Genomic DNA, 26,236 nt, shown 5'->3' with positions numbered 1-26,236 from the left:
CAACAAGTATTGGCAAAGCCAATAGGTCTTACCATAGAGCCACTCTCCAAACATGCCTCCTGGTGCACTGCTGGTTGGGGGATGAAGTCCTCCTGCTTCCTGAGGCCCTCAGGACTAAAGTGGACTCCCCCCCCCCCCCCCCCCCCCAACCATCAGTGTGCCAGGAGGCACGTTTGCAGTGATGAAGAAAGGGTGCACAGCCTCCGAAAACCTCTCCGCAAATCGCTGTGTGGGCCTTACTGGAGGTATAAGTAGGGCTTGTTGGCCCCCAAGGACCCTCTGGAGCTAATGCAACTTAATCCCCCAACCTTCAGTGCACCAGGAGCTGCGTTTGCAGAGTGGTGGAGAAAGGGGGCATGGTCTCCGAGGATTATTAAGCAGTCAAGTTGTGTGGGACTTACTAAAGGTAACAGGAGTTGCTGGCCCCCAAAGACGTCCTTGTGGGCAAACTACCCCTTCTATTGCATTCAGTAAGTCCCACACAGTGAGATTGCTAAGAGGTCTTAGTGGCCCACCCCCTTTCTCTACCACTCTGCAAACATCCCTCTTGGTGCACTACTAGTTGGGGGATGAAGTCTCCTTGGCTGCTGAGAGTCCTTGGGGTGAACAACCCCTCCGGTTACTTCCAGTAATTCCCACACAGTGGGATTGCTAAGAGGTCTTCGGAGGCCACGCTCCCTTTCAATCTGCAAACGTGTCTTCTGGCACACTACTGGTTGGGGAAATTAAGTCCTCTTGGATGCTGAGGGACCTTGGGGGCCAAGAAGCCCTCCTGGTACTTCTATAAGTCCTACACAGCGGTATTCCTGAGAGTTGGTCAGAGGCCCGCCCCCTTTCTCCACTGCTCTGCAGACGCCATTACTACTTAAAAAAATATAGAAATTGACTGAAATAACTAAAGGTTACAGGTACGTTATAGTTAGGAAATGGAAAAGAAAAACACTTTAAAACCACCAAAGGGTACAGGGACGTTCTAGTTACGCTCAGGGTTCACTCATACAAAACCAGTGAAATTCAAGCAGTTATGGTTAGCTGAGCTAACTATAACTCACACCCCTGCAATGTATGACCTCACATATTACATCACTCATGACATGGTCAGTAACATCACTGATGACGAATTGTGAGGAATTCTGAAGGAAGACCTATTGATAGGTCATCATCGACTGCCAGGTGGTCAAGAATACAAGGACTTCAAATGTGTGTGAGCATTGGAAATGCACACATCCCAGGATTTGGGCACTCCCTCTGGTTCAAAAATGAATTGACTCCATGTAGTTTTGTAAATTTCTTCAATAAAGATTATTTATTTTCGAAAGTTCATCAATGGATTATTTGCATCCAATTAATTATATGTGTTTTTCCACAAAATCATCATTGCTCCGATGCATTTCGGGTCCATTACCCTTTCTCAAGGAGCACTGTAAAAACAAGAACGATCTATATTGGCATCAAGGTTATGTAACCACAAAATGAACATGTTCAGAAAAACGCATTTCCCAAATAAGTGAAAACACACGTGTACATTCAAAAGGACAAAGGCTGTGCAGATGGATGTGTAAATGACCAGGGAATATGAGGAAGTTTGAACCAAACCAGAAAACAGAGAAGTGTGTCAAAAAAACGGGATTAGTGCTCCCATAGCAAAGGGTGGATGCGTTACACAAATGCTGGGGTAAAACGGTAAATGCTCACGTGTAAGCGGAGCTTTAATGCGGAGCTGCAGGGGGAAAGTAAAACCGGCGGTTAGATTGTCACTCGAGGAACGAGTGTTGGTTAAAACAAAACGTTTACTGCCGGGTCTAGGCTGATGCGCTTACCGATATTGAGATTTAAAGGTGGGGACAAATGCAGTCTCCAGGTCGTTTGCTGCAACACGGGCTCGCCGGGCTGAAGTGACGGCTCGCGAGTGCAATTGACATAGCTTAAACGCTAAGCGGGATCGGCTAGTGTGGAAATTAACAAAGGACCAAGTGGTGTTGGTTTTGGGGGCCATATTGGAACGTGCAAATTACATAAATGCGGCCTATTGTATCCACCAAGGGATCCCTTCATGAGCCCGTAGGCAAATTTCTTGATCGTTACCTTCAACCGTTCGTTAAAGAATCTAAAAGTTATGTGAAAGACACCACCGAGTTCATACTCAAACTATCTGAAATCAAAATAAACCGCAACGATAACTTGATTTTCTGCACTGCTGATGTGAACAGTTTATACACCTCGATTCCACACAGAGGTGGAATAGAAGCTATTGAGAAAACCCTAGCACACAGCAATATCCCAGAAGCCATGAAAGTTTTTTTGATGGAACTTATGATTTACACACTTTACCATAGTTACTTTTGTCACAACAACCACTGGTTTCAACAATCCTCTGGGATGTCCATGGGCAATTGCGCTGCCCCAGCGTATGCTAACATTTACATGTCTGACTTCGAACAAAAGTACATATATGACAATCCATCTTGGACCGAAAATTTGTTGATGTACGTAAGGTACATCGACGACCTATTCTTCATGTGGAAAGGCACCAAAACCATGTTGGAGGATGAACTTAATAACCTCAACACCAAAGACCACAGGATACAAATGACATGGAACATTGATGACACCCAAATCAATTTCCTGGATGTTCAAATCACCAGATCTGACACTGGCTTAACTACCGACCTTTATAGAAAGCCAACAGACCGCAACAACACTTTACACTTTGCGAGCTTTCATCAACATGCGTTAAAGCGACATCTTCCATATAGTCAAATGTTGCGTGTTAAACGCATCGTATCTAATCCAGACACTTTAGTTCAACGAATTGATGAAATGAGTGTAAGATTCACATCTAGAGGATATCCACAGGAAACCACAGATGAAGCTAAGATGAAAGTATCCAGAATTGAACGCCAAACAGCGTTGAAAAAGACAACTAGAAAGGAGACAAACCGGATGGTAGTCGTCTCAAAATACTCAACACTGAGTGGAAGATACAAAAAAATCATTTTACAACATTGGAGAATTTTGGCAGCAGAACCTGATTTCAAGGATATGTTTAAAGATCCTCCGATCTTTGCATACACTAGAGCTAGCAACCTAAAGGAGATCCTGTCCAAAAAAACACCCATTTCACCTATTTACAAAGGCACCAAACCGTGCCTTAACTGCAACAGTTGTAATAACATCATCTTGGGTAACAGAATCAACCACCCCATGAGAGGAACAACAATCAACCTGAAAGTTAACGCGACGTGTGATTCAGCCAATTTAATCTACCTCCTCAAATGCCCATGTGGCAAGATCTATATAGGCAAGACTGAGCGAAAAATCAAAGTTAGGTTAAACGAACACAAATCTAATATCAGGACAAAGCAAACCAAGTCTAGTGTGGCAGCACACTTCATGGAAAATCAACATACTGTGGCACAACTGAAATTCTTGGTTCTCGAGATGGTTGAAAAAAAAGAAGGAAGAGACAACAACAAGTACCTATTACAAAGGGAAACTTCATGGATTTACCACTTGCAATCATATAAACCTTTTGGACTTAATGATCGCATAGAGTTAAGTTGCTTTTTGTAAAGTACCCCGCTGGGTACAATATGGACACATTTACATTGTGCGAGTCCACTGAGATGATCATGTACCTTTATTACTATTATCTGTCGCAATATTTCCTATGTTTATGTTTATGTTTACGTCATATTCTTTTATGACATTCTTGTTATCTGCCAGTGTACATGTTTACCTCCTTCACCCCTTGATCACTCGTTTATTTATGCCCATTGCAAGCCTTTTCGTTTATGTAATTTGCACGTTCCAATATGGCCCCCAAAACCAACACCACTTGGTCCTTTGTTAATTTCCACACTAGCCGATCCCGCTTAGCGTTTAAGCTATGTCAATTGCACTCGCGAGCCGTCACTTCAGCCCGGCGAGCCCGTGTTGCAGCAAACGACCTGGAGACTGCATTTGTCCCCACCTTTAAATCTCAATATCGGTAAGCGCATCAGCCTAGACCCGGCAGTAAACGTTTTGTTTTAACCAACACTCGTTCCTCGAGTGACAATCTAACCGCCGGTTTTACTTTCCCCCTGCAGCTCCGCATTAAAGCTCCGCTTACACGTGAGCATTTACCGTTTTACCCCAGCATTTGTGTAACGCATCCACCCTTTGCTATGGGAGCACTAATCCCGTTTTTTTGACACACTTCTCTGTTTTCTGGTTTGGTTCAAACTTCCTCATATTCCCTGGTCATTTACACATCCATCTGCACAGCCTTTGTCCTTTTGAATGTACACGTGTGTTTTCACTTATTTGGGAAATGCGTTTTTCTGAACATGTTCATTTTGTGGTTACATAACCTTGATGCCAATATAGATCGTTCTTGTTTTTACAGTGCTCCTTGAGAAAGGGTAATGGACCCGAAATGCATCGGAGCAATGATGATTTTGTGGAAAAACACATATAATTAATTGGATGCAAATAATCCATTGATGAACTTTCGAAAATAAATAATCTTTATTGAAGAAATTTACAAAACTACATGGAGTCAATTCATTTTTGAACCAGAGGGAGTGCCCAAATCCTGGGATGTGTGCATTTCCAATGCTCACACACATTTGAAGTCATAACTTTGGCGTAAACGGACGGTTACGCCACCAGTTGGAGCACCTTTAAAATCCACACAAAAGTATTGTGAACAATCAACTACACCTTCTCTAAAAATTACGCTGTGCATTGCCTTTCCGACCTTTTCAAGAATACAAGGAGGCAGTGACTATCTGTGCCTGTCTTTCAGATGTGATACTTGCAGCATCCATGGTTCTGTACTGCACAATGGATAATCACATGATTTGTGTGCCCGTACAAGTCTTATATGTACGTGATGGTCTTCATGAGTGCAAAGCTCTTTTTAGAATCTTGCCAAATAAGGTGAGGCCGTAATTGGGCAGGTGTTCAGGGTTCATTTCTGTTTTTTTGAGGAGGGAGAAGATCTTTCCAGAGTTGAGAGAAAAAAGAAAGATGACAGTGCAGAGATGTCCAATTAGGGGACAAGGGCCTTTGCTGAGAGGTATTTTTTTTTTATATTTCTTTTTATTTTCAAATATAAAACAAAATAGAACAAAGACGTATCTGGGACATCACATTCAGTTACAATAATAAGCAAACATTTTCAGATATCAGGATTTCTGTAAAAAAAAATGGGCGGGGTCATTGAAACATCGACGCGTAGATCATTCAATAATGGTTGACTGCACACAATTAAGCTACATTTGATGTGCTACGGTACTCAGTCCCCCCCACCCAACAGAACAGGATAAACAAAGGCGTAGTGCCCCCAGATATGAAAAAAGTAAATCAGGATTCATTACAGAAATATTCACGCCACAGCTTAAACTAACTACACTAACACCCACCCCCCCACCCTGCACCCCTGCATATGGCTTTCGCCGAACCCCAACTAGCAGTGTGCCTGTCGCCCCATCTAACTAAATACTACAAATAGAAAATGGAGGAGGGCACCTTCGTACGTGCCCCTGGTCCCCCCTCCCTCCCGCCAGAACCAAGAATCCCCCAGAGTAAATCCACAAATCTATTAAGAAGCTAATGCAGTACGCAACAGGGGAAACTGTAAACACCGCCCAACCTCCCGCAAGCATCATGGTAGCAAATCCCACATCCATCAAGACCACGATGTCAAACCCAGTCAATCAGTCTCATCCTTGACCATTCCGATCGGACGTGCGAACCCCTTCCGGACGAACTGCTGCCACCACAGGATAGTCAAAATATGAGAAAAGTGCAGCAAAGTTCAAACTGAGATCAAGCAAAGATGTTAAGTCACTGAGAACTCCATCGGGTCCAAAGACTCTCCTCACCGTCATGAACTCCCAGCGTTGTTTCCTCCGCCATCGTAATGGAACTGGCGGATAGGGGAGAGACACGGTTTCAAGCCCAAAACAGTTCTCATCAAAAGTCTCCGGAAAGGGAGCACCGATTAGTCCTTCCACAGTCAGCGTTGATAGTAGGCTTGACGATCCATTCGAAGCACAGATCTCGATCCTATCGGCCATCACACCGCCAGAGGCTCCGACACCTCTCGTTGCGCGGGACCCGCTTCCTCTATCAAAATGGCCATCGTGGGTGTCTCGAGCTGCTTCATTCCTTGTAGTGGAGCAGGGTCCGGTCCAATCCGCCCAATTTCAAATGAATGCGCTATCATTTTATGAATAAGGGATTCCACGTTAGTATGAAGAGCCCCAATGGCCGCCAGCACAGTTCGCAACAACAGTTCATTCTCAGTCCGCTCCACCGCTCCTTGCTCTATATTGACCATTTTCATGTCCCCCCCCATAGAGCCCGGTCTCCCCGGGGGAACAGTCAAAAGTGGAACGGACAACAGCAGAGGGGGACTCAATGTTCACAGCGGCATCGATCTGCGCTTCGCCACCGCAAGCGAAGATCCCAACCCAGCGAACGCCGGCGGGTGGCTAACTGGGCCAGGGACCTCCGCCCACAGCCTCAGAGGTGCATCGTCACCCCTCCTTCGATGTTTACCAACTCAGCAGACCGCCATCAAAATCGGGCCAAGAAAACCTCCACCAAGTAGCAAAATGGGTCTGGCGTGAAGCACAGTAAGGCTGCGCCCAATCTAGAAATAAGCAAAACAAGTTTGCCAGTACTGTGCAGTGATTAAGGACAAATTTCAATTGAAGAGCTATTGATTGCTCTATCAAACTGACCACTTTTTCAGTCAATGAAGGTTTTAAACAAGAAGCTTCTGGTTGATCTTTGTTTATTAAATTATTTTTGACTTTTTAAATAAACTTTGTTTTTTTGTATTATTTTTTCAAAGGTACATTGGCTATATACAACAATATACAATAAATTGGAGGAGAAACCAGTGAATGGGCAGGGGGAGAGGTCAATAAAGCATTTTGGACAACATTTAGACACTAGACATACAACAGACACTAGACAACAGTGAACACTGAATAGTACAGAACAAAATGGGGTCGGTGGAAGTTGTTGGCGTTGTTTCAAACTGTTTACCAAGAAGCAATAGAAATAATCATCCTTTGTCCTATGTTAGGTTTGGCCTATTTAGAAACAGATAGAGAAACCAACTGAATGTATATTTTTCTCTTTGCCAAACAGCGAGACAATCGGTTTTTAAATAAAGTTTTACAAAATTCAACTTATTTTTCACCAACGTTTGGCCACAACTTTTCCAAAACGGCCACTACAGTGGCGCCAACTTTCAACTACCACCTCAATAGGTCGACGCGTTTCGAATCCTAAATTGTTGGATAGGATTCTCTTCAGGACCACACAAAATAAATCTGTGGAAAACAATAAATAAAATACTCCGTCAGTGGAAACAAAAGAAAGACTCTCAGACTTTCACTTCGCATCCATACACCCTCAGTATATTACCTGTCAGCAATGTTACTGCGACATAGGCGTGAAGGTAAACTGAAAAGAAGTTTGAATAATATGTATCAGCATCAATTAGAAAAATGACCGTTGTGAAAAAATAGCGCAAGAGTATATGGTACTCACAGAAGGGTGTTATCTTGTGATACCTGTTACGGGTTTCCCCGAAGGGGCGACTGTTCCCAAATCCCAAAAAGTTGTTTGCGAGGGACGGACTTGCCTCGTGAATCAATCTATAATGAAAAAACAACGGAAATAAGTATTGTTGTATATAGCCAATGTACCTTTGAAAAAATAATACAAAAGAACAAAGTTTATTTAAAAAGTCAAAAATAATTTAATAAACAAAGATCAACCAGAAGCTTCTTGTTTAAAACCTTCATTGACTGAAAAAGTGGTCAGTTTGATAGAGCAATCAATAGCTCTTCAATTGAAATTTGTCGTTAATCACTGCACAGTACTGGCAAACTGTTTTGCTTATTTCAAGAAAACCTCCACAGCAATAGACCGGACCCTGCCACACGCTCACGGCTGATGTTGTTCAACTGGAACCCGGCTGGGCCAGTACTCAAGACCCTGGCTTCCAAGCTGGGCTAGGCCGCAAACTTTAACACGATATACCTCTGTCTACCAAACCGGTAGAAATCTCGGGATCGCACCATCGAGCTGTAGTCCGGTTCATACACACGGAGGCAGGGTATAAAGACAGGATAAATGACAGGATCATCTGGCAGGAGACTGAGGTCGCCGGAGCTGGGAGCCTAAGCAGCCATCTTGTTCGCTAGCGTAGCTCTTCCTCTGCTGAGCGGTTTTTGATAAAGATTAATATGAGTCTAATTTTTAAATGGAGTGGGTGATGGGCTGTTTTGAATTCAAATAATGCAGTCTTTTACTACCTCAATTAGAGGGTTGAATTCATTGTTGGATTCGCTGATGGTACAGGTAAAGTCATTTGATTTGGCTCTGCTAATGAATGGCCGGTTGCTGAAGTCCCCAGATTTTTGTTTTCTTAGTTAGGTTCCTGAAGTTTAGTTCTCGATCATGTTAAAGTGTATTTTGTTTTGGTCTGACCTGTGTGATGCTCAGGAAAAAAAATATCTTTTGTGGACTTTTCTAGTTTGTGGGGTTTTGAATGTGCAGTATGGAAAGGTAGTGCATGGTGGTTGGTCCTGGTGTTAAGGGAGCTGGGCAGAATAATGGCACCAAGCATGTGTTATCCGTGTTGGAATGGGAGATTGAAGAAATAAGGTTGAAAACTAAAATAAGGAATTATGTGTCATTGCTAGGGCAGAGTGGCGTTCAATGTGGTAAAGTGTGGTTGAGCTAATATATAATAGCTCTTCATAGAAGTACTGTGATGCTGTGTTAATTAAAAACCTTTTTCATAAAGTTATTTATTTAACTGGTATACATTTATTTGACCAGTTGCAAATGTTTTTTTTTTTCGGGAAAGTTATAAGCTACCTTTTTTTGGACATACAAATAACTGTTATGTACTCAAATTTCAGTTAATTCTAGTTAAATGTTATAAGGGCTTGTAGATGTATTATCTTGTTTCTTGGCTTCAGTTATGTTTTTTACCCAGTAGATCATTGTGTTTTGCAGTTAGACACGTGTTGCTCAATATCCAAACGCCCGTATGTCACAACTCTGCAGTGAAAACTGTTTGCAAATGGCTAACTAATCCTTGTTTCTGGCATTTCGTTTTTTCTTAAGATTATCATAGTTGCACTTTTGGAACTTTGAAGGTGTGAAAATTCACAAAAACTAATACACTTAATCAGCTGGACAATTTTTTACCATACCGTGTGAGCCACCCCATCAGTGTAATACTAAGATGATACAAAAGTATCCAAAAAATTGAGTTGCGTGAGGCAGTTCTGCAATTTCTTTTTGTGGACATTTTTTGGTTACCAAACTCTTCAAGCTGCACTGCAACATTCTGAGAGGACTTACTTCTCCTCTGACAAGGCAAATCATTTCATTTTCAAAAGAAACTTTGGTGCAAGTTGTAGAAACTTGGGTCATGCCAATGAAATATTGAATGAATGAAATTAATAATAAGTCGTCCTCTCTGTTTTTTCTCCCTCTCTCAATAAATTGTTCTGTTGCTCCTAATAGTGTTAATGATTGACTAAATCAGTTGACCTTTGACTGCTGGATTGAGCATGATAAAACCGGATAGCTGTTAATATCTGCAGTGCTATTTTCCAAGTGTGCTTGCCAATTTCCAGTTCACCAGCAGGGGAGTTGCGTTAAGTCAAATACTTTATGAACCCTGAGTTGTTGAGATGCTAGCTTACCCTTCTCAACAGCTTGGTAACCCCTGTGATTTACTTGTGTTAGAACAAATGTGTTCAAAGTAAAAATGCCTTCTGTTTTTTCAAATTTAGGCATTTTATGATAATTTTGAATCACTGTTTCTGACCAGGCTGTAGACTCAAATTTAAATGTATCGCTGAATTTATCAAAGCTGTATGGCATATTTTTCTGTGATGTCATCAGAGTGAAAGCAAAGTGGGTTTTGTATCACTATGACTGATCTTTTAAATGATACCACAGGATAAAATGTCATTGTCAGGCCTTGACCAATGGTAGCTAGCCAATAAAATGGACATGTTTTTCCCCAGACACCCTCGTAAAGGCACAACATATGTTCTGCTAGACATTCGTAGTGCTATGACTGCCAATGACTGAAGCCTTACATTATGTATGTTATTACCAGTGAAAAGCCATGGCCTGCTGGAAGTCTCTTCTCATCTCTCTCTGGTGGCATAACCTTGATGCTCAAACCTCAATTGAGTTTTGTTGCATTTACAAAGTCCTTTGCTAAACCTATGATACCTTAGTGATAAACACTACATTGCCAAGATATGCTCAGTTGTGTCAGAGAATATCTCCTGAGATAGGCCACCCCCTGAGAATGGTCACACTCTAATCTAAAGAAGATAGAAACCTACATTTTTCAAGATTTTGAAGCTTATGAAATGTTATGCTTTGTCTTTCGAGCTGATTGCAAATCCTAAAATCATTTTTCTTCCACTTTTATCTCACCAGTAAGCCAAACCCCGCAAAAGTCAACCTAACTGGTCCACTTTTCTCCCACCTTGTCCACAACCAAGTTCTTTCAGATGCTACCTTCTATTTTTTTCTGTTGTATCAAATTTATTAATTTTGATTTGAATAATACACTTTCATGTGTCTATACGCTCTATATTGTTGTTGCTGCAGCTGTCTGCGTTGTGCATGTGGATAGATTTGCAGCGCCTAACATTTTGTATATCGTGGCTGGTGATGGTTTGGCTGATCTGTGTTGGTTTTCTTGGGAGATCTATGATAGGCCGCAAGCCTATTTGTTTCTGGAGTTGATGCCATACGATAAAGTTTCTACTTCACCTCTGCCTTATCATTACACATTTCTTCATTTTCTTAATGTATTTGTTCTTGCATACAAAGACGCCCCCAGGCTGGAACTTCAACCACTGGGCAGAGCCATCTAGCCAGCCTGGTGTAAGGTGGCATTAGACCCGGAATGAGCCTGGGCCTCCACTGGGTTGAACAGTTCCAGTAATCACCAGTGAGAGTTGGGTGAAGCCATTTCTATCCAATGGAAGGTCCGGTCCCCGCACACCAGGTCTCCAGGCAATGGCCCAGGCCACCTTCCCAATCCTGCAAAGGGTAATGTTGGACAGGGGTGGAGCCTGGGATTCTTTTGGACTGAACTGTTCCAGTAATCACCAGTGAGAGTTGGGTGAAGCTATGATTTTCACCGGGGAGACATTGTTCCCGCAAACTGGGGCTCCAGTGAACGACAGTGCCACCTAGCCTTCCTGGGGCAGGATCTCATCAGAGTGGAGAAGAGAATAGGGCTCCTGCATGTTGAACAATTCCAGTAATCCTGGGAGAGGCCGGTGAAGCCATGTCTTTCTCTTGGAAGACCTAGTCCCTGCCAGCCAGGGCTCGAAGCACTGGACAGGGCTACCAGGCCTGCATTGCACAGAGTGGTGTCAGACCAGGGAAAAGCTTGGGGCTCCTCTGGGTTGAACAGTTCAGGTAATCCCCTGCGAGAGGAAGATGAAGCCATGCCTTTTGCCTGGGAGGCTCATTCCTTGCCGGCCTTGGCTGTAGGCACTGGGAAGAGCCACCTAGTCCGACCATGGCAGATAGGCACCCAACCTCCCATGTTTTGCCAAGTTTCAAGACATCTACCAGTTTGCTTGTCCACTTTTGAATCCTATTTCGGCTATAACATCACCAGTGACATTTCATCCTCATGACTGATCCAGTCAACGGACAAGTATGGATGTGCCAACTCAAATTCCCATCCATGAAGCACATCACCAGCCAAGCAGGCCTAGTTTAAATTTCACACAGCCATAGCTTCTAGTTAGTCTCTAATTTTACCAATATTTCACAATGAGCTGTCGAAGTGAAGGCAGCTACTAGGACGTCTAAGAATACTTAAGGCCTTTATACAAGTTTGCTGGTCTGTAGGACAGCCAAAACAGTGGTGCAACTGCTTACTAGATTAGGAGTTAAATCCTGGTCTGGTGGGTGGTCCTGCAGTGGTTTGACAGCGGCGGTCTGTTAGGCTCATAGAAGAGCCGAACATGAAGACTGCCGTTCTCAGAGCGCCAACTGCACCTTTCTGTATGGTGTGGCAATCATGCCACACCGTGCAGGTACTAGGGGTGAAAAACCCCCTCATGCACCACCAGGCCCAGGAGTGGGGGGGGGGGGGGGCTGTTGCCTCTTCCACCCTTTTCATGACTGGCTCCCACCTTGAAAAGGGCGGTAGACAGGTAAGTCCTAATATGCTTGGCAGTGCCTCAGCGGCACTTCCAGAATATTAGTGCCCCTGATGCTGCACAACCGCTGCCGGATCCTTAGTCCCAGGCAGTTGCAGCGGTCCTGTGGCGGTCCAAGTGCCACACTCATACTGCAGGCGGGCCACAGTGTGGTGATGGTCGGACCACCACCACGGGTTCGGGAGACCTATGGACCACCTAACTTGTAATAAGACCCTTAGTTAGGCAAGATGACCAGCCACATGCTTGCAATATCGAGTAAGAAAGTACACATACATTGCAAGTTTTAAATAAGAGAATGTGGCAGGAAACTTTTCAAAAGATGTATAGTGAAATTATCTACTTGCAATAAAAATTCACCTTCAATGCTTTTATTCTTGAATCTCTTGGGTTTATTATTTTACTAATTAATTGTTAAACTACAAAAGTACTGAGCTTGAAACAATATACAAAGGTTGGCATGCATATCTGAAATTTCTTGTCCTAACTGATTCAAAGTTCCTTGCAGCTGAAACTAAGGCTTCTGGGCCACAGGCCCTTTATTCCTATAAATGCCACCACTATATGCATTCAGAAAAGGGGGTGGTGATGGACAGAGTATCTGAATTAAACAGAACACTCATACCCAGTCAACAGATCAGGGCTTGATCCATCACCGTTTTTTAGCTCACTGCACCATCCCAGCTCAGAACCTGGCTACATGCAAGTTAGTCTGTCCCTGGCCCAGTGCATCATGGGAACAGGGCAGACCAAACTACCAAGCCAATTCTTATACTGGGAAGGAAACAAGCTTCTGGGGACCGGTTTCTGGCATTACAGCCGTCTTCGGCCCGGCTTGCTTGAATCCTGATGGTGCAATGAGCAAGGGACTCACATCTGAGTATACCCTTCCACGCTTATGGTGGACAAAACGATTCAGAAAAGGGGGTGGTGATGGACAGAGTATCTGAATTAAACAGAACACTCGTACCCAGTCAACAGATCAGGGCTTGATCCATCACCGTTTTTTAGCTCACTGCACCATCCCAGCTCAGAACCTGGCTACATGCAAATTAGTCTGTCCCTGGCCCAGTGCATCATGGGAACAGGGCAGACCAAACTACCAAGCCAATTCTTATACTGGGAAGGAAACAAGCTTCCGGGGACCGGTTTCTGGCATTACAGCCGTCTTCGGCCCGGCTTGCTTGAATCCTGATGGTGCAATGAGCAAGGGACTCACATCTGAGTATACCCTTCCACGCTTATGGTGGACAAAACGATTCAGAAAAGGGGGTGGTGATGGATAGAGTATCTGAATTAAACAGAACACTCATACCCAGTCAACAGATCAGGGCTTGATCCATCACCGTTTTTTAGCTCACTGCACCATCCCAGCTCAGAACCTGGCTACATGCAAATTAGTCTGTTCCTGGCCCAGTGCATCATGGGAACAGGGCAGACCAAACTACCAAGCCAATTCTTATACTGGGAAGGAAACAAGCTTCTGGGGACCGGTTTCTGGCATTACAGCCATCTTCGAGTGGTCTGCTTAATTCAGACACTCTGTTCATCACCACCCCCTTTTCTGAATCGTTTTTGGCCACTATAGGTGTGGCAGGGTATACTCAGACATGAGTCCCTTTCTCACTGCACCATCAGGATTCAAGCAAGCCGGGCCGAAGATGGCTGAAATGCCAGAAACTGGTCCCCGGTAGCTTGTCTCCTTTCTGGTGAAGAATTGGCTTGGTAGTTTAGTCTGCCCTGTTCCCATGATGCACTGGGCCAGGGACAGACTGATTTGCATATAGCCAGGTTCTGAGCTGGGATGGTGCAGTGAGATAAATAACAGTGATGGATCAAGCCCTGATCTTTGGACTGGGTAAGAGTGGTATGCTTAATTCAGACACTCTGTTCATCACCACCCCCTTTTCTGAATCGTTTTTGGCCACTATAGGTGTGGCAGGGTATACTCCGACATGAGTCCCTTTCTCACTGCACCATCAGGATTCAAGCAAGCCGGGCCGAAGACGGCTGAAATGCCAGAAACCGGTCCCCGGTAGCTTGTCTCCTTTCTGGTGAAGAATTGGCTTGGTAGTTTAGTCTGCCCTGTTCCCATGATGCACCGGGCCAGGGACAGACTGATTTGCATATAGCCAGGTTCTGAGCTGGGATGGTGCAGTGAGATAAATAACGGTGATGGATCAAGCCCTGATCTTTGGACTGGGTAAGAGTGGTCTGCTTAATTCAGACACTCTGTTCATCACCACCCCCTTTTCTGAACCACTATATGCATTGGCAGATATTATGTCCCCAGCCTTCAGAAGTAACAACCTGGAGGCAGATCCGTGGGAGTCAATTGGCTCGACCAGGGGAACATGCTCAGTTCTTGACTCTGAATCTCAAATGTTCCAGCATGCTTTTAGCTAAATATTACACCTCCAGGGGCAATGATTGAAGAGTATTGGCCTGGGTTGTTCCCTTCATGGATTGGGCACTAATGACCATTTTCTTTGTTTGTGTTAGCCAAACCCTTTTGATTTTACTAAAATTATTTATATAATATAGATATTTATAGGTGCTGTCAGCTAGCCCTCTCAATTGATTGGTTTGTTGTCATCCACATTTTTCTTCTACCCATTACAGCCTTCCATGTACCACAGTCGAGTGTTAGACAAACCTAGTTAACCTCTTCCATGCTCGTGACGTCCGGGAGCCGTCACTCGTCACGGTAGGCGTGTGCACAGGACGGTCCCCGGCCGTCTGAATCCCCGCCCACTAATGGAAATGCCCACACAGCTCTGAAATTCCCAGTGCACGGAAGGGTTAAAGGCTCACCAGACTGAGTTCGAAAACTTTGTTTCTTTCTGCTTTTGTGTCTCTGGAGGCACTCAAATAAGCTATGAGAGTCCTGCTCCCAGATGCCTGTGTTAGAGAGATGGTGTTTCCTTTGATAGACCAGTGTTTGTTAAAATGTGTGGTTGGCCCCGGGCGTGCCTCCTTGCCTCTTCCTATGCATTTATTAGCTAATACAACACCAGGCAGACTGAATATCCATGTCTACAGTGGAACTCGTCCACTAAGGAACATGGTTAAACTCTTGTGATGGCGTTCAACCAGCTGCTCGCTTTGAATCCAAACAGAGCTATTACCTGGATATTGAGTAAGCTGTGCGCTTCCTTGTCCACCTTTGGATTCTTCCATCTTATTTGAAAATGGTAATACATAGCCTGAAGCCCAAATAACAAGACTGGTTTGGCCCAGATTAAAGCATTCATATGTAGATAAGCTATGTTGTATTACACCTAATTAAATGACTGAAAAGTAGAAAAGGAGAAGGGAGAAGATCGCAAAGTGACAGCAAATGTCTGAAGACTGAGGGAGAGACTTTAGGAAGCAGAGAAGAGAGAAAAGTAGAGCTAGAGAGCCAGAAAAATGGAGTGAGGTATAGCGGAATTTAGGAGAATAGGTAGTTCAGAGGGAGAAGATGCAGAGCGAAGAACCATAGAGTAGGTTTAGGAGACAGGTGAATTACAGATTAGCAAAGAAAGACCAGAGTGAAGGGTGGAGGGTTGAAAGTGTAGAGAAGGCAAGTAGCACAGGAACAGTGAGGAGTGGATTGCAAAATGAAGGCTGGGGATGGAAGAGAGGGTGTCAACTCTCTGCTGTTGTGTTGAGAAGGGAAGCATATATAGTGCCTTACACATACTATTTTATAGAGCTGAGATGTCATCTTGCGCTTTTCAGAGTGCTATCTAAGTTCACTTGCAGTCCAGCAGTGTAGGGAATGAATTACAAGTGGGTGATAATGGAGAATCCTCGGGTTTCTGAAGGATGCCCGAAATTCCGAAGGAGAATTTCCCTCACCAGAGGGATGGTTTAGTGGACGAAATACCACCAGTGGATTATTCTTCTGTTTCATGACTTAGTACCTGGAGTAGGAGTCTCTTCCTTTATCACTCAACTCCAAATCAGGCCCTAACTCTGCTCAAGACCTTTTACTTTCCCTGGCTCACCTTTGGAAGCTCTGTGAGCCCTAGGCTAGCCCTCAAAGGCTAGCTCTCTGCCTGAGGGCCACAAGGCCATTTTGCCTACCTATGTCACATCTGGAAGTTTGTGAAGTCCTTGACCTGGCCACAGGCACCACAAGCCATTTCACTCCCAAGGCTCGCCTCTGGAAGAGAATGGGACTTTAGGCCGACCCACTAGCAGAGGTGGTGCCAGGTTGGTTGACCTCCATTGCTCCCCTCTAAAAGCATGTGGAGCTAGCTCTAGGACTGGCTACACCAACAATGATGGATTCAGCCCAGATCTATGACTGGGAGTGAGTTTCTGAAAAGTGTCAGTGCTCCGTCCATCATCTCCTTGTGTTTGCTTTGTTTGCCCCAAGTTGGCAGGATATGCCCAGATGTGGGTACCTTGCTCACTTTGACACTAGATTCAAGCTAGCCTGGCTGATGAGGGGTGTTGCCCCGAAACTGGTCCCAGGAGGCTTGTTTCCGGTTCAGGTAAGACCTGGCTTGGCAGTTCGGGCTGGTCTGTTCCCGTGAGATACAGGGTCGAGACTGATTTGCATATGGCTGTGTCTGAACTGGGTGGCGAAGTGAGCTAAAGAACGATGATAGATTCAACCCAGATCTGTGACTGGAGGTGAGTGTCTGAAAAGTTTCAGCGCTCCATCCATCATCTCCTTATGTTTGCTTTAAATCAAGAGCAGCCCAAGGCCCTCTAACCTCCCTGGCTCCCCTCTGGAAGCATTTGGAGCCTTAGGCTCTTGCAACTCAAGGACAACCAGTCACTGAATGTTTGAGGGAGGGTCTACATCTGCAAATGGTGGGTCTGCTGCAACAATCAGCCACTTACTGCTGCTGTATCTCGTTATTTTAGACAGTACGTTACTGTTGCTCTCTGTCCTTCATGGCCCAAATTCTTTCACCATCAGTGGGCCCAATGGTGCCCAGTATGAAGAACATTTAGGCTTTCATTACGAGCGGACTCTTAATTATGATGGGACCTGTAACTACTGGGACGACCCCATCAGAATTGGGAGATCTACACGAACATCACAGCTCTATTTAGTTTAACAGATAGATTTAAAAAGTTTAAAAAAGCATAGTTCTATCTGTGCGTGAACAGAGCCTTGTGCAGCTTCCCATTTTGTCGCAAAGCAACTGTTGAGGAAGGCGAAGGAACTTCCGCACTCCTTCACGCACCATCAAGAAAAGGAAAACAAGATTTCCACTGCAGTAAGTTTAGTGCTGGTAATGTGTGTCAAAGGATGGACTTCTTTTTTTAAAAGTCATTCAGGCAAGGTTTGAATTTGCTGAGACAGTAAATAAACACATATTGCTCAGAGCAGCAGAAATCTATGTGAAAGCGAGGGAAAATAATACCTCGCTGGGTGAATTGGACCTGCAATTACCTATTCCCCAGGAACTCCTCGTTTCTTAGTGGATCCTCAGAGTTAATCTCCTAAAGGGTGGGATTTCCCCTACCCATGTAATCACCAATAATGAAGGTACTGATACGTAGGAGTGGGGAAGTGTCCCCTCCCCCCCCACTCATTTTTGTGGCCACTAGTAATGAGGGACACTATAATTGTAAGGTGGCCAGTGTCTTGGTAGAAAAGGTTAGTTACCTAGCAATCAGGACTGTTGCAAATCTTTTAATACAGGCTCCAGACAATTTCACACCACAAAATGGGTCATTTTTGATGTTTATCCCTTTAACCCCTTCACTGCGGTGGCTATTCCGCCGCAGTGCTAAGGAGGCGGGGGGGCCAAGCGGCGCGCCCATGCTGATGACGGAACCGCTCCGTCACCAACCGCGGTTGCGCTGTGCTCATGACGGAGTGGTTCCGTCACGGCCCCGCCCACTCAATAGAACGATCAGCGCAGGCGCGGAATCCGCGCGGCGCAGGCGTGCCGTGACGGAACCGCTCCGTCAGCAGCACAGCGCGACTGCGGCTGATGACGGAGTGGTTCCGTCACCAGCAGGGGAGGGGTTAAAAGAACATCATTGCATAAAATGCCACGAAACACGGAAATGTCGCTCTTAGGCAATCTAAACATTTAGCAGCTATACTACTACAACATTGTGCAATGGATCCGCCCACTCGACCATTGGCTGACTTCACTGTGAGGGACGGCATTCTGCTTTTTCATCTTTTTCAAATGAGCTCATCTGTACACAAAGTAGTTCCATTCAGTGCCTGAGACTTTCTTGGAAATATTTACTTTTTGAGAATAAAACTAATAAAATGTGCTTTTGTCCCATTTTTCTTTTATATTGTGAGAGCTCACCCCTCCACCAACAATAAAAGTCTATTAAAACTGTGACAAAAAAACACTCTGAATAAACTGAAGGAGACACACCGCTCGCTGCCTATCACATTTTCCCATTTTGTCACAAAACAACTGTTGGGCCAGGCTAAGGCCCTTCCTCGCTGCTTCGCGCTCTATCAAGTAAAGGAAAGTGAGATTTCCGCTGCGGAAACTTTAGTGCTGGTAATGTGTGACACAGGGTGGACTTTTTTCCAAAGGCAGTCAGGCAAAGTTTGAATTTGCTGAGACTTCCAAAAACACAGTTGAGGCAACAAATAAGCATATTGTACAAGTCAAGGACTTCCAAGAGAACATGTTTGCGCACTTCTGAAATTGTTCATTAACTGTTCAAGTATTCCTTTAATTGTATTAGTTCCCAAATGAATACACGTGTGTACCACTGTGAAAGGCTCCCGCTGCAGAAACGCCTTTCTCGACTATTACACTTATTTTTGGCGAGTTCCCTTCTCATACTGGAAACAGATTTACTGCTGCTCTTGACAAGGGTTAATTTTTAAACAATTCTGAAGTGCAAATGGGTGGTGAAAAGTTTGAGAATACCCACCAACAAGTACTTTTGAGAATGGTCCAAAACATTCCAGAGTATACAAAAAAGTGATGGATGGAATGCTTGAATATATCTCAGCCACTGGCAAGTACTCTGGCCGCATCCCAGTTTATTGTTACTTTGCACACCAAGCCATCTCAGTTTGGATCCACCCATATGCAAATGAGCCTTAACCCTGCTCCAAAGGGAAGAGCCCAACCCGAACTGCCAGGTTAGGCCCTCCCAGAACACAAGCGACCCAGTACTTGTTTTGCTCCATTCAGGGCTCATCAGCCAGGTATATCTCAGTTCCAGTGACCGTGTGCACTGTACCCATGTCTGGGCATACCGTCACACTCAGGGTGATTCCCCAAAGTATACAAAAGAGTAATGGATGGAACGCTTGAATGAATCTTGGACTGCCTACACTTTTACATGCATTTTCTTTTTGAGACTTTTTTTTCGCCCACTTTCACAAATCTGTGACTCTCTATTTTGGGGGATTGGATGGAAGGATTTATGTAGAACGCACCACAGGGAGGCACTCTTTGGAGTCTACTTTAGCAAGCAAATTAATTAATTAATAACTATTATTTCGGGGCCAGACTCAAACTGAAATTTAGCAGCACAGCTTTTTGTACCTGAAGTCTATTATCAATGCCCACTGGACGGAGAACCAACCTTGTAGGCAGTCAGATGCATGGTGCGGCTAAGCATATCTTGTAACCCGACTTATCACCCTCGTTGTCCCCATCCCATAGGCACTACTTGAACCTCCAATTAATTGTATCTGGTGCAGGTATTTGTAACAAACGTATTTTTTTTTCTAATCGTGTAACTCGGCTCCCTTAATGCCTGTGCTCTATACTAACCCAAAAATCAGCTTTAGTCCAAAGAAAATCATTTGTGTATGTTAGCGGGGTGGTACGAAACACTTGAGATTAATCAATATCATTCTTTTTTTTTTAAATGATCTCCTTTGTGACTTCTTTAAAATCCTGCATTACTTTATTTTTGAACACTGCACAAAATAGTCCGCCTTCTCTCATCCGCCTCGGTCTAGCAGGGGAAGGCTGGCTCTTTAAGGTGTTGGAATGGGAATATAAAGCAAAGCCTGTGTTTGATTGTCATTGTGGCTTCATTGAAGACTTCCAAACCTACAAAAACAGGCTTTAGCCTCACATCCTGTCAATTTGTGTCTTCTGGAATAACTATATCTGGTTAAATCACTTGACAGTTGCCACTGAGCCATGCTTGCTATGTCCTTAGGGTTACTCACTAGGCCAGACATGATGATTTCATGTACCAAGGCAGACCTTATTATTTTAGCTAAATGTAAGGATGTGGCACCTTCAGAACATTTTCTGCAACATCTACCTTTGAACATGACCAATAATGTTTTTCTTTTTTAAAAAAGGCGTAAGCCTCACAAGTGTGACTGTTGGATTGGAAGGGTGTTATCATATCCCTTTTTCTGATATGACCAAGGTTTTGCTTTGCAGGTCACACTTTTAGATGTATGATTTTAAGCAGTATAGGTTACATCAGAGTAATGAAGCAGCTTTGTTTGAAATCAAAATCCATCACAATGAAGCATCTGCTGCCCTGCGCTTCTTATTTTTCAAGGTTTTAGAAGTCAAATATGATTTGTAGAAGTCCCTATCATCAAAATAACCCCAGATCCATAAAGACATTGCATATTTATCGTTATAATAGTATATTTTGTTTTCTGTACTTTAATAGGAAGGAGAAAATGTTGACCATGTTTCTTACGCATCAGTGTTTTCTTCTATTTCTGTAGGTTGTAAGCAGTCCCTCGAACAATGTCGCCATTCTTAAGGATTGCGTTCAATTCATTTGAGCTGGGACCTATGGTGAACCAATCCGAAGCAATCCAGCCGTTTTGTGCAATCAAAATGAAGGAATCCCTGAGCACAGGTAGCGTAATTGTAAACCTCACCAGATAATGTTGACTGTGATGTCTTACATTTGTAAAGTGCTGCAGATGTGTCCTTGTCAAACCAAATTATGGATTGTCAAAATTAAGTGAATGGATTATATTTATGCAACTATTATTGCCAACTTGAAACACAAGTATTGTAGGTGAAACAGCTTGACTGATATCACACAATCCCTAAACTAAATAGAGTGCATAGGGGGACCTAGTAGAGAGAAGCTCCGGCCCAGTGTGGGATGTTTCTTTACCCTTTAAATGTGTTCACCCAAGAGAAAGTTAAACTTGCAAACTGAAATAACATGTAGGCTGCTACCTGAGCAGCAATGGTCTTGTGGTAAGGTGTTTTCCTACTGTGGTAGAATTTATTTTGAAGAAATGCACCATGCCTCATTTTTTGAATGGAATGCAAAGGAGTGGACTGGACTTATTGTCACATCAGAGTGGAAGATCTACCACACTAACTTGATAGTTTCCAAGGAGAATATTCAGTGATTTTGAAGGTAAGCTTTATGAAGATATGAGGCAGACCCAGGAAGATTTGGTGTTGAAATGTGGCATAGGTCACCTAAAAATAATCCCATCAGGAATTGCAGACCTGATCAGAAACTGCAACAGTGGACCATCTTTGTATTTTATTTTCTATCATCTCATGCACCAACTTTCCAGTCTTTGCACCACAACATTCCAGACATAATGCCAAGGCTACATTGCATCACGCACCTTCCTATGTTAAGTAAAAGAACCACTGAACCTCTGTGACCTTAGTATTAAAGAAAATAGAGTAGGAGTTACAAAAGAGATCATTTTATACTGAGAGATTAGTAAAAGAAAAATGTACTTCATTGGATGAGTTGATTGGAGTGTTGACCAGCTGAGATTAGTTTAGGCATATGGATGTCTAAGATGAAACCTTAAAGAAAGATAATTTAATTATGAACCGAAAAGGAAGTAACACTGGTTTAGAGAACCTTTTGAGGTACTAGTGCATAGGATGCACTAAAACCTACATCTCACACTGTCTGTAGCCGTTGCTTGTCTCAAGAAACCTCACTCATCTGACACCCTTAACATGATACCATACTTTCTCAATGCAGATGTGGTCGTTGATAGGGCAGCGTCTGGAAAACATGTTAGCATTTACAACGCAAAGAATAGATCCAGATATATTTTGCCCAGAAACACTTTTTCTGTGTATTGCATCATTCATTTATAAATAGCTGGACATATTTTTGGATACTTCTATTGGAAGGTCTCTTTCTGATGCATTTAAATGAACAGTATCTTTGGATTCGCAGGTTATCAGATATTTTATTACCCATATGAAAACCTAATTCCTCTACCTGCAGAAATCACAGTCTGTAAACAACCTGAGCACACTAACGCCAGCTAAAGGTAGTTCAAAATCGTTGGTAACAGGCTGCCTTTTCATGTTCGTCGGCCCACAAGTCACTGTTTTAAATAGGTTGTCAATGTGAGCTCTTACTGCATTGTCTCACTGTAATTGCTGCATCTGTATAACATCCTGTTTATTGTCTAAATTTATATTCTCAAAGTACAATGACATCCCTCTTGAACAGCCACTTTTGCCTTGTATGTTTAATTTTTAATATATACTGTTCCAAGTAGCTGTCTAATGTACTAGTATGATCGGCGCCTACTATATCTGGGCCATAGCAAGTTCGGTTACTAAATGGCTTCATTTTGTACCTTTGTGGTTTTATTAGCGTGATTAATTTATTGTTATCAACTCTTCAGGGGGTTTTGACCTGAGCAGCAATCCTGAGAACCTGCAGAACAAGGTCATAGCTCCCCGTCTCGATCACTAGTCTCTCAAGCACCACTCAAACCCGACCAAGCTCATCCATAGTTACTATATATTAACTGTGTTAGACAAACTTCCCTCCTTCTAACTTTCTCCTTTGTGTGTAATTACTACTCTCTCAATCTTCTGATCCTACCATAAAGCAACATGGTGCATCTTTGTGACAACTGATCATTGCCTCAATTTAGGAGATGGGGTGACTGCTTCTTCAGCAGTGCCCTTGATTGTTGGCCCTAGATTGCACTCATCTGAAAGGTAGAGACTGCAGGCCATCATGCACAAGGAATTTGCAGCTTGAAAAACTTTCGCTTTTTTTGCTTTGATATCAATTTTATTTGGTTTAGTTAGTACATTGCTGAGAATAGGCATCTGGTAAGAGTCTTGCATCAATAACTGTTGGGGGAAACTGCTGATGGTTTCCTCTTGTTATTGGATCAAATCATTAGATGCTGTTCCACTCGTCATCTGCATCTCTGGCCTTTTTTCTTGTAAGCCAGTTCTTTGCATCTAAAAGTAATGCTTTTGATGACACTCACTTCAGGTAGGGACTGCGAGGCCCTTGACCCAATAGAAAAACTGATCACGTTTGTCTGCAAATAATAGGCAAATCTGAGCAGCATGGGCATACAAATTAAACAAGGTGCGGTTTTTGCGGAGATGGTCCACAAGCGGTTTCATATTGCTATTCTTCCACATGTTAAAAAGGAAAGGCTATAGTGGAGGGGCATGGCAAAGGACTCCATTAGAAATCACCATGGATTGAGAAAGGAATTTCCTCATACTCTCTCACTCCAGCCTATAGTCAGGAAAGAAATGAAATAATACTTCTAGGAAGCTGCCATATGACCCCCACCGACCAATCTATAGAAGCACTCGTGTCTGTGTAGAGACGGCTGCATAAAAAAACACCATCAAGCATGTATCCGCAACAGCGAAGAGATCGTCCCAAACATCATCTAGAATGGCATGCATCTCATGCCCAGATTACATCATGGGATCTGGTAAATTAATTCCGTCCATGATTTTGTAATTGATAAAACCCTCACCCCCACTTTTTTTTTAAATTCAGGATAAATTTGCAATCTGCCCGTATTTGCGCTCTTCGAGTAGCATCTTTGTTAAAGATCTTGAGATAGCGTCTTGCCTATAAAGTACTTCAGGGAACCTATTGCTAAACCTTCTTTAAGAAGAATCGAGAAGGTGAATAATTGCTGACGCATAGATTTCTTTCTTGCTGTCACTCCCCCAGTATCTACCAACCCCCTGTCGGGACAGTTACTGGCTCAAAATACAATCAATTAAGATTTCTGAAATGGTAATAGTGGAGGCTGGTAGGTTTCCCTTGCCTGTGATATTCTAAACCGGCATTTAAAACAAAGATAAAAGAATATTTAAATTATATTAAGCCCTTCTTCAGACTTTCTTTTTATTTATCCTGTGAACTGGCTTCTCTGTCTTGGCACACTCTTTACTAGCAACATAATACCTCATACACACCCTGACCTGAGTCTGTTGACAATGAATGGTATTTTCTATTGTTGACACCACAGGAAATGCGAACTGTGGCACAGTTTTTCACATACCTAATTCAGTCCTTCCCCTTTACAGTTTATTCCCCTAAAATGGATCAAGAAAATTACAACGTAACGCATTGACAAATTGAGCTACTGTTGCTGGTTGACCTGAGGATTATTGCAATGGATTTCTGTGTTCGCGAGAGAGATTACGGGTGCTGTGCTGACGGAATGAAGTCTCTGTGCAAGTGCTACAGAATGGGATTGTGGCTGATCCGCAGGCACACCATGCGCTGTTCTCTACCACTAACATTATCACAAATGTGTCCATATAGAGTTGTAATTACAACTTAAGTATGTATATTAAAATGGCAATACAGCAGTCCAAATAGGCCGAAATAATGTACCTACTTTATTATAAGTTCTTTCCTGATTACGTATTGTTATATAGTATAGCGAGCCTGTATACAAAGGCCTGTAAAAAATACAGCTAGGCATGTGGCTTGGCACCAGTGCGGCCCAACAGGTATTTAATGTTACCCGATAGAGGCTTTTGGCCATCATTTTAAGGCTTGCGATCATGTTTGAAAATTTATTAATGACACCATTTTACTCTTCTTACATGCTCATTTACAGTGGTGTGCAAATTCAGTGGGTTGTCACCTGTTTTTACCTCTGTTGCTGATTTTAACTAATTTACACCAGCTAAAGGCTTGCATTATCAGAGTGCAGAAATGCTGTAAACTGTGTGGTAAAGTAGATGCAGTATGTTCCATAGATATTTTAGTGGTTGGACTCTAAATCCTGGGTTGATGCAACAACTCCTAAATCCACATATGTTATTGCATCGTGGTATTACCTCATTGTTTGGAGCACACCTCTGAATGAGCACTTACATAGAGGTCCTTGAAGGAGACAGCTATGGTATTTAAGGATTTGGGTTGGTGTCAGAGTGAAGTACATAGCTCCATTTAGTGTTCGCTGTTTCAGTACGATGCATGTGTTAACATTTTTTATACAAAACTGTATTACAGTTTTCACTGTTGGATTGAGTGGAATGCCATAGAATACCCTAGAAGCGTGTAGACAATAATTGCAATATCTGTAGTGAATGTTGAATATCTCCAGACAAAGCTGAGCAAATGTTATGATTTTCTGAAGGTACTGCTTGGAAAAGGGTGAACAATGGCAAACTTAATGTAATCTGTGTAGAAGGAAGACCTCATAATGCTTGAATTCTGGCACACTTAATATGCTACAGTAAAGCTTTGCTATTGTGACAAAATAGTTTTGCTAGTTGGAAATTAAACAATTTCACCAAGTAGTAAACAATTTACAACATAATTCACAGTCAAGTATATTTTCGAGGGTCAATAAATGTGGCTGGGGAAAAGCATTGGTGGCATAGGTCCAATTATGCCATATATGGCTTAAGCTATTTCGATAGTATTGGTCCGTGGACTCGTCATCCATTCTAAAATGGTATATTTTACCTTAAGGTTACAGGTTCGAATCCAAGCGTTCCCATTCAGCCTTTTTCCCTTCTGAAGTTGATAAAATCAGTACCATTTATTTGATAATAATTAGAGCCCATTATCAGCACCCAGAAACAATAACAATGTGCTATTGCCCTATAGAAGAGCAGTTAGTTATCTGTGTGTATGGAATGCAATAACCTCTTGAACATACACTCCTTAGTGGAATGAGACTTAGGAAAGTGGTTGGGATTTGAGTTATTTGCTGATTGTTGATTGGAATGGCTTTTTTGCCTGGTTTCTTTAATTGTCTGAACCAATTTGAGCTGCACAAATTGTGCCTAGTTTTTCATGAATCTTCCTTCACCCCAACACAATTGTGG

The 26,236-nt window shown here is 43.1% G+C and overlaps 1 protein-coding gene across 4 annotated transcripts in view; it reads left to right on the top strand.

Moving 5' to 3' along the window:
* Nucleotides 1–26,236, top strand: part of PRKCD (protein kinase C delta) — a 450,985-nt gene that overhangs the window by 234,930 nt on the left and 189,819 nt on the right. For all 4 annotated transcript variants that reach the window (XM_086939184.1, XM_086939183.1, XM_086939182.1 and 1 more), the window contains exon 4: nt 20,887–21,023. In XM_086939184.1, coding sequence (XP_086795310.1) covers nt 20,909–21,023 — 115 coding nt within the window. In that variant the 5' untranslated portion in view covers nt 20,887–20,908. The remainder of the gene's footprint in view (nt 1–20,886; nt 21,024–26,236) is intronic.

Source organism: Lissotriton vulgaris, chromosome 9, assembly GCF_964263255.1.
Source record: "Lissotriton vulgaris chromosome 9, aLisVul1.2, whole genome shotgun sequence".
In the NCBI taxonomy this organism is placed as follows: Eukaryota; Metazoa; Chordata; class Amphibia; order Caudata; family Salamandridae; genus Lissotriton; species Lissotriton vulgaris.
The sequence above is the reverse complement of the archived record's forward strand: the minus strand, read 5'-3'. Positions and strand labels throughout refer to the sequence as shown.